The sequence below is a fragment of the Solanum stenotomum genome, chromosome 2 (assembly GCF_019186545.1).
Source record: "Solanum stenotomum isolate F172 chromosome 2, ASM1918654v1, whole genome shotgun sequence".
Taxonomy (NCBI): Eukaryota; Viridiplantae; Streptophyta; class Magnoliopsida; order Solanales; family Solanaceae; genus Solanum; species Solanum stenotomum.
The window spans coordinates 58,767,789-58,782,812 of NC_064283.1; the positions used below are offsets into that span (position 1 = coordinate 58,767,789).

Sequence of the window (15,024 nt, forward strand, 5' to 3'; positions counted from 1 at the left end):
TCAACTCCGTTATTGTGGCCTTTTGAGGAGCGGGAGAAATTGGTGGAATTCTATTGACAATATTCTTATTATTATTAGCTGATTTGTTAGTTTGTTACACGTTATTTATTCAGGTTTTAAATTCAGATGTGACATTTTATCCATCAAAATTTTCTTCAATCAGCAATGTGATACTTTTGTCAAACTAAAATAACTGAGAAAATTGGACAGAGAAACATAAACTAAGACAACTGATTAACAGTGAAGGGCCTAAACTCTTTCAATCATCTGACCGAAAGCTTTTGCATTAGCACAAGAATAAGGCTACATTCAAGTTTTTGTTACCATTTTTCTGCATAATCTAAGAACTACGAAACTCGCTAAATATTTGACTTCAACTCAGCTACTAGAACATATTAATTTGAGATCATAATAGAAACCGACAAACTTCAAATTCTGGATCCACCTCTGACTGGGTCGCGAACATAGGAACACCTTTTTTTTTTTTGTTTCTTGGTAGGACAATCAGAGGGCGTCTTCCTTTTGGGAATCAGCCAGCTAACAGGTTGACACTGAAGCACTGAAAATCCTAGCTAATAACTAGACAAAAGAAAGACAGAAGAAGAAAGACAACAACAGTTGCTGGCTGCTCAACAGAACCCTCTGGACGAGTACCTGCATTTAGCGTAAATGACAACTGTAAGTGAATTGCCTTGGAATAAAATCATCTTTGTGTAGTTGGAAGTCTTATTCGAATGATATAAGATCAAAACTAGAATAATGACATTACCATAGAATGCTCCTCTTGAGCCATTTATGCTGCCTTTCTGAGTTTGGCTAGTTCAGCCAAGACATTCTCGAGGGGAACTCTCAGCTTGCTCTTTTTATTCTGCAATTTTTCACAGCAGCGACAGACCACATTTTAATACAATGCTAAATACACAAATTAATTAAAGTGATATAGATAGAGCACAACATTCATACAGTACTTGCCAAGAACCTCAAAAGAGATAGCAATTAATGCTGTCCGACACCTAAGAAATGGCAGTGAAACCAATGAAGCAACCATTCTACACAAGCTTGACACTGGAAACAGATTTGAAAACAAAAGCAATAATTCCTTTTCCTCTTCTTTTTTTTTGCGTGGGGTTGTGGATAAGTTAAACTAACAACAGTAGTCATTCCACTAATATATTAGCTCTTTGTGCAGAAATGAGCATATACCATCTTCATCATCGAAGGAAACAATTTAAGAAACAAATCTAGCTTCCTCCCATCTTTTGTTAGTATGAACATAGAAGGTAATTTCAAAAATTTATTACAGCTTTTATGGTCCTGTCTAGTTAAACTTAAAATTCACTTAATAGCAGCAGTTGGAAGCAACCTCAATACCCAAATGTATTCATTATTATCTGTCAAATCTGAAAATTTGGGAGGATGGACTCTTGATATGCCAGATTGGCACAGGCAAAGCTTTGTGGAGCATGTCATTAGAACAAAATCAATATCCAGAATAGTACAGTCCATACCTTAAATGAGGGAACAAGAGCAAACACTTCATCAACAGATTCCAAGGGAAAGTTGGCAATCATGCAAAGCTGCATCCATACAACAATGAAATATGAAAACATTGCCTCACATGTAAAAGATCAAAGTATAAACAGGTCGAAATTCAATACCTCCCCATCAGAAACGCCATGCTGTTTTAGAGGCCTGATCTGAGTTAAGTGAAAACCAGCACTAGAAAATTTTCAAGAGACAATTATAACAAGCCATACAAAAGTTCTCTTTTTTTTTTAATAATAAAAGGTCAAGGATACTCGAGTATTTGTTTAACAGCCTGGGGATTATCATAAAGCCTGTTCCTTTGAGCATATGCCAATCCCCTGTCAAATGAACTGGTAGCAAACAAAGTCAAACCCAAGACAACTTAACTCTCATCACTTGTCTTCCACAAGAAGGAAGCTACAGAGACAAGAAAAGTGGATATGACAAGAAAATTGTTAGAAAGTCAAGCATGCACTCCCTTACACAGGTAGTTTTATAGCTGGATCATCAGACAATACCACCATGCTCTCTTGGATTCCTTGCAAAATATCAGCAGCTTCACAATCCATCAGGCATGTTGTATTGGCTGGAAGTTCTGAATATAAATCAAGAAATTCTTAGAATGAAAATTAGAACAGAATTGAGACTAATTAGTCTACTTATATTGTAAGGCATTTACTGCTTGATTTACCAACAGCAAGAGACAGATGATCATCAAATGCCTCAGAGACATTTGATTTTCCCACATCAGCATGATCGCGTTGACGATCGACTGATTTCAATTCACGATATTTATCAATTACTTCTTCTATACTAATGGAGCCATAGGAATATGGTTTTCCACTAGGTGAAATGAGCAGAACAGCAACATCTGCCCCGGTCAGAGTTGAAAGCTCACCCGCTTTCTCGAACAAGGTTTTTTTCCTTCTCGAGAAAGTAGCAGCGCGTGCTTCCTCTGCTTCCATCAGTTTCATTTCAATCTTTTGCTTACCCTTGCTGGTCTTCTTTTCCATTGCAAAAAAAAGAAGAAGATGTTTTGGCTGAATAAGCCTGAGGAATTTTGAGAGGAACAGTTGTGTAATTTATAGTAGATGCACGAGTCTTTTTTTCACGTGTATTTTCACATTAATGTAATGCTCTCACATTATGAGTCTATGTCACGTGTATGTCACATTTACTTAATGTTCTCACATTTGAGTCCCTGTCATGTGCACTCTAACGTGGATTGTCACGTTTATTTAATGTTTTCACATTATGACTCTGTGTGTCACGTGTATTGTCAGATTTTAGTATTTTCATATAATGTGAATTGTTAGGATCTTTTTGAAAGGATTATTTAATATAAATTCAGCTCGTTAAAGGGAGGCTGAAACCTTTTACTTCAATGGAAGAGAGCTCCAATCTCTTCAACTCTTTAAAGGAAGACTGAAACCTTAGAGTTCAATGGAAAATGACAATGCTTTTAATTAGTTTACATATATAAAGTTAACTCGGAAGGGAATCCTTTAAGCAGTGTAAAGTTATTTAAGTGTGACCTATAGGTCACGGGTTTGAGCCATAGAAGCAACCACTAATGCTTGCATCAGGGTAGCATGTTTACACCACACCCCTTGGGGTGCAGTCCTTCCCCGGACCCTGCTAACACGAAATGTTTTGTGCATCGGACTACCTTTTTTTTTATTCTTTACTATGATTGAAAAGGAAATATGTCAAATAGCTAGTTTATTTTTCATTTACACATATTTTCTCCTAATATGATTCAAGAAAAAGATCCCGACAACTCCAGCTCAATAAAACCTCAGAAGATGATTCTACACCTCTAATTAGTAACATTTTTTGTTACTTTTTAACTTTTTTTGAAAAAAGGATAACTGTGTATTCACAAAAGATTCATCATCAAAAGATGATCATAGGTCACTTACAATCTCCTCAGAGCATAACAAAACCTACTCGTAGGGAGATTACAAATTGCCTATGAAATCAACAAAAAGTTCTATATCCCCCCTCATATCCTGTTTACACTAAAAATATAAAAGACTAAGGCTATTCATCCTTATCTTCTCAATATTGTTACTCTTGCCCTCAAAAAATCTAGCATTCCTTTCTTTCCATAGAGTCCACCAAATGCAAGTTGGTATTAACTCCCACCAGTCTTCAGTAGAGTGTCCTCTTCCTATCTCCTTCCAACTCTCTAGCATACCTTTGGTGGTCTGTGGAATTACCCAACATACACCAAGGATGCAAAAACACATGTTCCATAGATTGGTCGCTACCTTGCAGTGGAGGAACATGCGTCTATTGACTTCAGCATCTTTGATCACACATAAAACATCTTGAACAAATTTGTCTTCCTTTTTTCTGAAGCACTTCATGTGCTAGACATGCCCTTCTACACACCAACCAAGCAAAACATGATACCTTTAGAGGTATTTTTATCTTCCAAATTAATTTCCACGGCCAGATTCTGATTCTACTTTGACCAGCATTGCTACTCCAGTAGCACTTCACTGTGAACACTCCTTTCCTCTGTAATTTCCATATAGGCTTGTCAGGTTCATTGGAGGTGCCTGGGAAGGTATTTAGGATCTGAAATAGAGCAGTGATTTTCCCTATTTCCCAATCATTGAGGGCTCTTCTAAACAAGAAATTCCATCCCTGAGGACTCCACATCTGAGAAACTGTGTCCTTGTTCTGCTGGCTGAGTATGACCAAATCTGGAAATAGAGTTGCAAGGCACTCTTCTCCAATCCATAAGTCATTCCAGAATTCAATTTTCCTGCCATTTCCCACCTTAAGTGAGATGTTATCCTTGAACTGTTGCCATAGTCTTCTAATGGTCTTCCAAACACTACACCCAAAAGTTCCCAGAACCTCCTCAATAGACCAATGACTCTGTAGTCCATACTTGGCAATGATGACTCTCTTCCATAGTGCTCTCTCTTCAGTGCAGAACCTCTTTAACCATTTCTGTAGAAGGCAAGAGTTCTGGAGGCTTAGCTATTTTATATCCAGTCCCCCATGCTTCCTATTAGCTTAATTAAGGTTACTGAATTAATTACTTCCCTTTTTTGACATCATCTTTTATCACTTCTCGTGTTATTTTCAAGATCTCTTGTGGTGTACAATAGGACGATCAAGGATATATGCAATGAATCTAAAGACCCGGATAAGGACAATCGGAGGAGACTCGGAGCACTTCCAATTGTGATGGGGCTGCACCATGATCAACTCTTAGCCAATTTTTATTTGCCTTGGTGATAGATTAATCTACACAGACAATCCAAGGTGAGGTTTCATGGTATATGTTATTGACATCGTTCTACTTGATGAGAACCGCGATGGAATAAATGCTAAACTGGAGGTTTGGAGTCGAACCCAGGAGTCTAACGGGTTCAGGTTGAGTAGAACTAAGACAAAATACGTGGAATGCAAGTTCAGTGACGTAATGCCTAAGGCTGGCATGGAAGTGAGGCTTCATGCACAAACCATCCAAAAGAAACGAAGTTTCAAGTATCTTGGATCTATTATCCAAGAAACGGGGAGATTGATGATGATGCACACATCATATTGGTGCATGGTAAATGAAATAGAGGCTCGCATCTAGAGTATCGTGTGATGAAAATGTGCCATCAAAATTTAAAAGCAAGTTTTACAGAGTGGTAGTTAGACCAACTATGTTGTATGTGCAGAGTGTTGGTCAGTCAAGAACTCTCACGTTCAGCAGATGAAAGTTGTGGAAATGAGGATGTTGTGGTGGATGTGTGGGCATACTAGGAGAAATGAGATTAGCAATGAAGATATCTAAGACAAGGTATGAGTGGCCGCGATGGAGGACAAGTTGTAGGAAACGAGGCTAAGATGGTTGGAGCATGTGAGGAGGAGATGCACAAATACCCCCGTGGAGATGTGAGAGGTGTGCTAAGGGTGGTTTTAGAGGAGGTAGTGGTAGGCCGAAGAAGTATTTGAAAAAGGTAGCCAGACAGGGTATGACAAAGTTGTAGTTTACCATGGACATCACCATAGATAGGAGGAGAAAATAGCCAAATGCCCCCTCAACCTATAATCGGATTCTCAACAACACACTTATATTTTACAGGGGTCCTATTACCCCTTGAACTATTTTAAAGCGATATAAATGTACCCTTAAGTGCTGACATGGCATAGCGAACGTGCTCACTCTCTTGAAGGCATGTGAGAGTCAAAAAAACTGATAAAAAGATATTTTTAAAAGGGAAAAGGGACAAATATGTCCCTAAACTATCATAAATGGTATGTATTATATCCTTCGTTCTACTTTTAGGATGTTAATACCCTTACCGTCCAAATTTTGGTGCATATATACCCTTTATACTAACGGTGATACACGTGTCTTAATCCTATCAGCCGACCCGATATTTAATAAATTTCTACCCAAAAAAAACCCACCTGATTAATTGAAAATCCACCCAAATAAAAAATACCCACACCCAAACAAAACAAAATCAATGAAAGCTGTCAAAATTTGACGTTTTCCCCTAAACTAATCTCGACAATCTCTGTAATTTTTCATCAACTTCATCAGCCATTTCTTCTTTTCCCAAATCTCTTAAACCCTCTTCTTAAAACCTTAGCTACATATTCATCAATCTCAACTCTAGAACCCCATCCATTCTTTTTCATCAATTCATAAACCCTAACAGTAGATTCCACATGTTCACCTTCAACCAACACCCTCACCAACCTTACCAACGACTTATCATCACATTCAATCATCTCTACTTTCTCCAAATTACAAATCAATTCATCGATATGTTCAACAAAATCCTCCGGGTCAAAGCTAAGACCATATCAGCATAAAGCCCCAAATAAGGGACATCACATTCCGATTGAACGGTTGGTCATACTTTGAGGGCCAAATCGCAAAGGTCTTGTCATTGAAGTTCTTTGTAGGCTGTAATTAGATCTGATGAGACGATTTAAGGTTTTTGAGTCTTCAACTTCGATTTGGGAAGGATCAGTTCTTTGAGCTTGTTTTAGAGCTTGAATCGCTTGCATTGCTTCGACGTTTAGTATTCGGCCTTTGACTACATGGGAATTTCACTTGAGAATGAGGATGATTTGGGGATGACGATTGGGGAAAGGATGTTACTAAACAAGTCTCTTAATTTGAAATTAAGTGAATTAATTGGGGGTTTTGGGTTATATTAATTTGGGTGGATTTTTTTAATAATTCGGGTGGGTTTTTTTCAAATTTTGGACAAAAATTTAACAAAGAACGAATGGACGGATCAGATTAAGACACGTGTACCACTGTTAGTATAAAAGGTATATATGCACCAAAATTTGGAAGGTAAGGGCACTAACATCCTAAAAGTATAACGAAGAGTATTCACATACCATTTACGATAATTCGGGGGTATATTTGTCATTTTTCCCTTTTAAAAATGGAAAAGGGTCAAAACTACCCTTCAACTATTCGAAATAGACCAAATATACCCTTCAACTATATTTTGGCTCAAAACTACCCTTTCCATCTTACCATTAGATCACTTGTACCCTTCCTTTTAATGGAATAAGATGTCGCATCCAATGTGTAAAATGATAATGTCACATGGATCCACCTAAGCACACCCACCCCCACCCATTAGAAGATCCAACCTTCCCCCTTCGCTTCCACCATCCACTCCACAAACAATTTCTTCGGCACTATTTTGGCCCCAGCAGACTTCATGATTCTACTTTATAGGAAGTGTGGTCAAATCAAGGTTGGAACTTGACCTATAAAAGATTGATGCAAGAGTGGGAGATGGAAAGATTGGCCAACTTTTATGGCACTCTAGACCAGTGCAAGGGGCTACAGGAAGGAGAAGACACTCTAAGATAGAAATGTCACAGAAAGGGCAGGAATCAGATGGGTTCTCAGATCAGATTTCTACCTTGGAAGCTTATTTGGAAAGTAGAAATTTCATACAAAGTAGCTATTTTCACTTGGTTGGTTGTGAAAGAAGTTGGTTTAATTCAGGAGAATCTACAGAAGAAGGGCAAACATATGTGCTCGATGCTCCAGATGCATAATGCAGAGACAATTAACCATCTGTTTCTTCATTGTAAAGTGGTTAGCCAGCTTTGGAATCTATTTAGCAGCTTCAGAGGCATAAGGTGGACGATGCCAGGAAGAACAGGGGAGGCACTAACTAGCTGGAATTTTGTGGGCGGTGGTAGCACTAGCAAAGACAGATGGGAAATTATCCCAGCAGAAATATTGTGGACCATTTGGAAAGAGAGAAACTCTAGGTGTTTTGAAGGCAATAATAGCTCTATGCAAAAATTAAAAATGAATTGCATTATAAGTTTTTGTTATTGGTGCAGCTCAGAGTATAAAGATGACCCCGTTTTAATAGTAGACATCCTAGGATCCTTATAAGATGAGATAGGATTTAGTGTTAGTCTATTGTTTTTTACTCTTTTGGATGTCGATTCAATGATGTAATTTTGGCATCCAGCAATTTGTGCTGATGATTTATATAAAACAGTTTGTTACCTTGTCAAAAAAAAAAAGAGAATCTCAATATACAGTGTGAAGCAGAACTTTCAGATAAGGTATCAGATAGTTGATTCAAGGTTTATCCTTTACAATATTATCACAGAATATCACAACCCTCATTATAATAGGACTTCTCAAGAAAAAAAAAGTATCACGTTTTTGGTACGAAGGATTCTCACCAAATCAATTTTAATAAACATTCACATGAAACCTTCGTAATAAAACAAGTTGGGTCTCCTTTCCAAATTTGATTTATTGTTTTTAACTTTGTATAATTATTAACATATAAGTTATACATACTTTTGATGTTGATTGGAGGAACATGTTTCAGGGGTGTACTGCTTTTTTCATTTTATGGGCATAACCAAGAGAGGTTATATAGAATTGAAAGCGTATATCTACTATACCTTTCCTGCATCATATAATATATTGTAACACTTGCTTAAGAAAAGAGAGCAATATTAAGGAATAGGCCAAAAAATAAAAGAAAAGGTGGCCCGATTTGGGATTAAATGAAGGAGTGTTTAAAAAATTTGAAGGCATAGGAGCAAGAGCAAGAAGAATGTGTCTATTAGAGTAGATAAAAGTCCCACATTGGTTGGGGAATGAACGGATGGTCCCCTTATATGGACTTGAACAATCCTCCCTAAGCTAGCTTTTGGGGTTGAGTTAGACCCAGATATCATATAGTTACATAGTATCAGAGCCAGGTTCATCCCGTTTGGACTCCCAATCCACGCTCCAATTGGGCCTCGACGTGAAAGGGAGTGTTAGAGTGGATAAAAGTCCCACATTGATTGGGGAATGGACTGGTGGTCTCCTTGTATGGACTTGGACAATCCTCCTCTCATGAGCTAGTTTTCAGGTTTGAGCTAGATCCAGGTGTCATATAAAGTCTTTATAGTGTATATAGCTCAAAAAATTAGAAAAGGAAGAAAATTATAAATGAAATAACAATTGGCACCAAAAATTTTCGTTAACTGAGAAGTAAATAATATTTTCATGTTCAAGCTGTAAAAGAGAATCAGGAGTGAAAGAAAACCTTGCTCAACTCTCAGCTCCAAGGGATCAGGTGCTTTTGCTTTTTGACTTTTACCAGCACTGCCAGCTTTCTCTCCTTTCCCGGCTTTGCCCAAATCACCTAGGCAATGACAATATGCATATGAGGAAGTGAATAATTCCAGCATGTTCCCATCAATAAGGCCATCAATGAAAGAACATAACCAAAATCACAAAGAACATCATAATTCACACTTCTATTAATGCATACATAGAGCATATGAAAGTCTAACCTTTGAAAGATGGTATATCAGCTTTTCCATTTGATTTTGTGGAATTGGTATCAAGCGATCCTAATCAAGGGTAGACATCGTGCAGCGCCAGTAACATTCAAGCAGCAGATTTTCAGAAGAATGATTGAATAACACATATTGAAAACAAAATCTGTGTTTTCCATTTGAAAGGTGAAGTGAAATCCATATAATACCAGTAAACAACCTAACCTTCAGAATCAAACTGAACTTTCCTTCCTCTTTTGGACTTCGCTGAGCTATCATCCTTCCCTTTGGATGCTACAGAAAAAAAGTCAAAGACGTGTGTGCTCCAAAACCAAAGAGGTCAAAGATGCATTGAGAAATTAAAAAATGCAAGGCTTTTCCAACTCAATGTACCAAGTTAAGTATTAACAGAAGACAGATGTTTCAACTGCACTTTGACTGTTTTACAAAGGAATTAGATCAATTAGTGTAACTAGCATTTTACTTTAATTTGCTAACAAGTTCAAGTAATGACATCAGATTTGTACAGATTTGTCAAATTGGTCTGATGCCACAGTGGCTAACTACAGAGTCCAAGCATCTTAATGAATGGGAAGTTAAACGAGTTGTAGTTTTGCTCAATCTTTGGGAACCTTGCCACAGCCCATGAAATCTTGCTACCAGACTTATACTCGGTCACACAGCCAACAAAGTTCTAGATTTTGCCCTTGACAACAGATCTGGAAAACAAAAGCACCATATAAAGTAGTCGGCTTCTCTTGTGTATCCAAGTCCAAGAGTGCTTGCCTGACTCATGAAACCTATAAAGAAGGGGTATCTTTCTATGTGGCAGATGTCAACAAATGCAGGGAGGATGCAAAAACTATAAGCCATTTGTACATTCATTGCAAAGTAACAACCCTACTCTGGCACATATTTCCCCAACTTGATAAACATAAAATGAGTTATGCCAAGTAATACCACATAACTGCTACATTGGTGGGACAGCAGCAGAAAAGGAACAAAAAGCACAGTGGTGAAGGACTATCCCAGCATGCATACAGTGGACAGTGTGAGGAAAGATCAGTAGATGGTTTGAAGATAAGGCAAACAATACCCAACAGGTCAAGTTTAATTGTATACTTTTGTCCTCTTTTTGGTGTGAATAGGAGTTGTGACTGATGCAGAGTCAATCCTTAGAGGCTTAGACTCTCTGAATACCTATAAGATTAGAAAGGGATTCCTTCTTTTTGTATTTTTCTCAACCTGTAAATACTTCAGCACTTCCTTAGTGTTGTTTTTATCATACAATTACTTTTTTGCGCCCAAGGGTGTGGCCTAGTGGTCAATGAAGTGGTTGAGAACCCTGAGGTATTAGGTACAAAACCCAGTGGATACAAAAAACACTAGATGATTCTTTCCATCTGTCCTAGCCTTGGTGGATAGAGTTACTTGTTGTTGGTGGGAAGTGATAGGTATCCCGTGGAGTTAGTCGAGGTGTGCAAAAGCTAGCCCGAACACCATGGTCATAAAAAATTAAAACAATTACCTTTCTCTCAAAAAGTTTCAGTGAGGACCTTTTAGTGTCCATATCATGTACTATATAAAATCTCTCTACTTAAGTTCACTAAAGGAGTTCAAAAATATAACAAATAAACAAACAAAGAAGCCGAAGGGAGTTCATCACTTACAATATACATACATAAAATAATTCTATTTTAACCATATATAAACAATGTAACATTTTCACTAAAATGGTTCAAAATATAAAAGGTAAACACATGAAGAACCCAGGGTGAGTTCAACATATACTATATATCATATGATAATTTTTAACCATGTATATAAACAACTTAATTTTCCACTAAAAGGGTTCAAAATATGAAAAGTAAACACACAAAGAAGTCAAAAGCAGAGTTCAACATTTACTCTCTATATACATAACAGGGATCTTTTCAACCATGTATATAAACAATGTAATTTTCCACTGAAATCCCAAGGCCCTACCTAGCTCTGCCCGTGCTGTATAAACCACATAGCTCCAGAATCAAAAAAAAAAATAGAAAAAGCGAATTGTTTACCAGGGGATTTCAGAGTAGACTTTCCACTTTTCGGCAAAGAAAACCCTTTTCCTCCTTTCTCCGCCATTGTTGCTATTCACTGTTCACCAAAACCATAAATACCCAAAAACACAAAACAACAGTTTACCCTTTTGAAAGTAGTACAACCCCAAGCTGTCAAAATTAATGAAATTCAACAACTAATAGCATTTATACATGATTTTTCAAGGGATTTCAGATTACCAAACGACATGCAAACTATAAAATTCCAAAAAAAAATAAAAAATTACAGCTGAACTGGATGGTGTCCAACTCTATAGTGAAATATCAAAAACAAAAAGAAATTCTATGGAAAATTATTCAAAATTTGAAGTACCTGATGAAAATTTTTAGGACGGAGAAAAAGTTGGAAGCTCAATGGAGAGTGTGAAGAAAGGCACGACAAAATGGAACGAGCTATATATGTGCCCAATTGTAACCAAAATTTTTATTGGGAAATGTGTCAAATTATAGTTTTATTTGCAATTTACGCCTACATACTCGTTAAAAAAAATGGTGAATATATATACCCATTAAATAAATAAAAAGTGCATATATTCTAAATATATGTTCATCATCATAAGTTAAACACAAACTTTAGAGTAATTAAAAAATATTGAAATTGATTTGTTATGTTATATTTTATGTACGTATATTAATTACTATATTTTTTTGTAATATATTTTTATCTGTTTCATTTAGAATTTGCGCACATTAAACTAGTGTTTTATTTAGAGCTGTCAAAATGGGCTTAGCCCATGGGGCGGCCCAAACCGTTATTGGGGTAGGTTGAGATAGGTTTTCAAGCCCATTTAAAACTAGGGCTTATAAGTCCGGCCCATATGAGTCATTGGCCCTTTAGGCTTGATCGGGGTCGGCCCATAGGCCAAAACTTTTTATTCAAAGGTAACTTACAATAATCTCACTAATATATAATCTAATTACTTAAATACATGTTATGTTGTAATATTATGAATCTTACTAGATTTTGGTACGTCCAGATATATGTATCTCGAAATATATGACCTCAAAATTAGGTTAATTTGTTCTAGTTACACTTTATTCAAGTAGATTCACATGTATCTAGAAAACATAGACAAATCTCGTGCCCTCACCTCCCTCCCATCTTGCTTGTCACTCTCTTATCTCACTCGCGTGTCTGGTATGCGAGATACATATTAATTACACTAGATTTTTCGCTAGTGTTATTGAAACGACATCATTGTTTGTCATATTTGATTTGAAAATCTTCTCATTTTCTTGATATTATAAAATTATAAATTTGAAAAGAAAAAAAAGGGCTAGCCCGCCCCAGCCCTTGGCCCTTCTAGGCTTGGGTTGGGTTGAGCAATTTCAGGTCCCACCAAATGTGTAACACCCAAAAAATTTCTAAGGTAAGGCCCGAACCATTCTTTAATTACCTGTAAAATTGAATCGGGTGATCCTTAAGTTACTCATATGTGTAAAGGTCATTTATTTGGTGTTCGAATGGATTTGGATATGACTTAAGGTTAGACGAACCCCCTAGCACAATGTTGTGTCGAAATCTTCATTTCCGATCAAGTTTTGACATAAGATTCTACTTAGGTCAACTTCAAACGATCATATCTCCCAGCACATAATGAATTAGGTGGCCTATGACCTACTAAATTAAAGGTCTTTGAATCTTCTTTCCAACGCCACCAAGTTTGCCTCATTTCATATTTGGAGTAAAATGTTATGACCGTTTTACCAAAGACTGTCAAACTAAAGTTTTCTGAATCTGTGAACGACAACTCCAAATGATGGCCCGTGGTTTAAACGACGACCCATCCTATCAAGTCGTCGATAGAGTGCTCGAGGTCAACTTTTGGGACCCAAATCCTATGGACCCAACCGACGGTCTTTGGGTGGACCTATTAACCATCGTTTGGACCCGTAAATGGACTTTTGAACCTTAAAAACTCAATATAGAATTCAAGGATGTGATCTACAGTCCGTGGGTCAAACCACAATCTATAGATGGTCCCGTGGACAGTTTTTGACAGCTTTTTAAGAAGGGTATTCCCACCCTTTCTAAGCCTAACCCACGACTTGTTTTCACCTAATTAAGGTCTAAACAGTGTTACAATATTATTTTACGTTCTTTGACACTTCAAAGACTTAGAGCAAGGATTCAAAAGAAGAAAAGGTAGGGTTTTCTATTGTTCTTCGAATTTCATCGATTTCGTCAAGAACTTTGTTCTTCCCTGGTATGTAAGGCTATCATAGTGATGGACTGAGTTCATCATCACACCCTACAACTATTTTCTATCAGTAAAGAATAATCTAGGGTTACATCCTTAGTTTTGATAATTTTTTAGATGAGTTCTTTGTTGAATTTCGAGTTGTTATTCCTAATGTATTGAGATTCTTGAGTTGATTATCCATGTCAATTTTTTAGCATGAACCCTATTATTTAAAGAATTCATTGAGTTATTAATGAGAATCTTTTTAATCGAATAATTATCTTAAATTGATTTTCTCACAATGTAAAAAGGAGTTTTTGAGGAAAGTTTAAAGAGGCATTTTGAGTAGAGCTTAAGGGAATTATTGATTCCCAAATTTATTAATTTTATAGTGAGTAAAGAGAAACTTTGATTTTTAAACAAGTAATGAGTTCAGAGTTAATTCAGAGTAGTTGCCTTTTTTAAGAGGATAGTTGAGTAATTATCTAAAACCAGAGAAAGAGTAATGTTTTTATACATTGAGAAAAGATAAATATTATTGGGAGTAGTATTAAGCACCTATATGAGGGAGAGTTCAGACAACTCACAGCCCCCATAAACCATGTCTTGCCAACACGGGTACAAGATCATACTTTTTAGATGAATCCTTAGCGCCTTCGGGCATAGCTTAGTGCATCCACTTAGTTGAGTTGTTCTACATCCCGACACGATATAGGAAAGTTCTGGCAGTGTGGACAATATGTTGCATCATCACTTAGCTCATAGCGATGGTTGTCGGTTAGAGAATCTCCCAATAGAGTTAAAGTGTATTTTTATATATCATTTATTATGCTAAAGTTCAGGGAATGAGAAAGTATTTTTGTAAAGTTCTAATGATTTCACTTCCTTATTTCTTTACATTCAGTTGAGCATATATCTACATATATTACAGCTCTTTCTTTCAATTGTTTGTTATTCAGCTATATTACATGCTCGTACATTCAATGTACTGATGTCATTCGACCTGCATCTTTTATGATGCAGATACAGATGTTCAGGATCATCAACAGGCGTTTCATTGAGATCATTTTGCGCTTCAAACAGTTTTGGTGAACCTCTTTGCTTTCCGAAGGATTTCACAATTTACTTTCATGTTATTGTTGAGTTGTCGTGGGTCTTGTCCCGAATTCTATCGTTCACGACCCAAGCCTACACCTTGGATGTGGTCAGCACTCGAGAACTATTGTTGGTCCCCAAGCAAACCCTCATCCTGGCTGACTACAAGCAGAAGACTAACTCAAGTATACAAAACCTTAAAACTGAATTAAATTCAATAAGCTAGCATACTCAACCTTTTTAAAAGTCTGTACAATACTCAAAATAGAAGTAAATACAGCAACTCCTCAATTTTGTCTATCTATGAAGCCTCTACT

The 15,024-nt window shown here is 36.8% G+C and overlaps 1 protein-coding gene across 1 annotated transcript; it reads right to left on the reverse strand.

Annotated features, from left to right (window-relative positions):
* Nucleotides 1–631: 631 nt before the first annotated feature.
* Nucleotides 632–11,864, reverse strand: LOC125856582 (DNA-directed RNA polymerases IV and V subunit 4-like). The gene is made up of 11 exons (XM_049536165.1): nucleotides 11,743–11,864; nucleotides 11,388–11,466; nucleotides 9,553–9,621; nucleotides 9,343–9,402; nucleotides 9,093–9,191; nucleotides 2,011–2,122; nucleotides 1,800–1,877; nucleotides 1,659–1,692; nucleotides 1,509–1,577; nucleotides 770–868; nucleotides 632–654 (listed from the first exon to the last, which is right to left on the reverse strand). Exons 2-10 carry the CDS (start codon nucleotides 11,452–11,454, stop codon nucleotides 794–796), a joined length of 663 nt encoding a protein of 220 aa, XP_049392122.1. The 5' UTR covers nucleotides 11,455–11,466; nucleotides 11,743–11,864; the 3' UTR covers nucleotides 632–654; nucleotides 770–793.
* Between the last annotated feature and the right edge of the window lie 3,160 nt (nucleotides 11,865–15,024).

What these genes read in the sequence shown, in the direction of transcription:
- LOC125856582 (XM_049536165.1), bottom strand. Translation starts at nt 11,454, where the DNA reads ATGGCGGAGAAAGGAGGAAAAGGGTTTTCTTTGCCGAAAAGTGGAAAG. An exon ending in GGAGCTGAGAGTTGAGCAAG is followed by an intron (nt 2,123 to 9,092) that starts GTTTTCTTTCAC and finishes ATTTATATTCAG; the next exon opens with AACTTCCAGCCAATACAACA. An exon ending in CCAGCTATAAAACTACCTGT is followed by an intron (nt 1,878 to 2,010) that starts GTAAGGGAGTGC and finishes GTTTGCTACCAG; the next exon opens with TTCATTTGACAGGGGATTGG.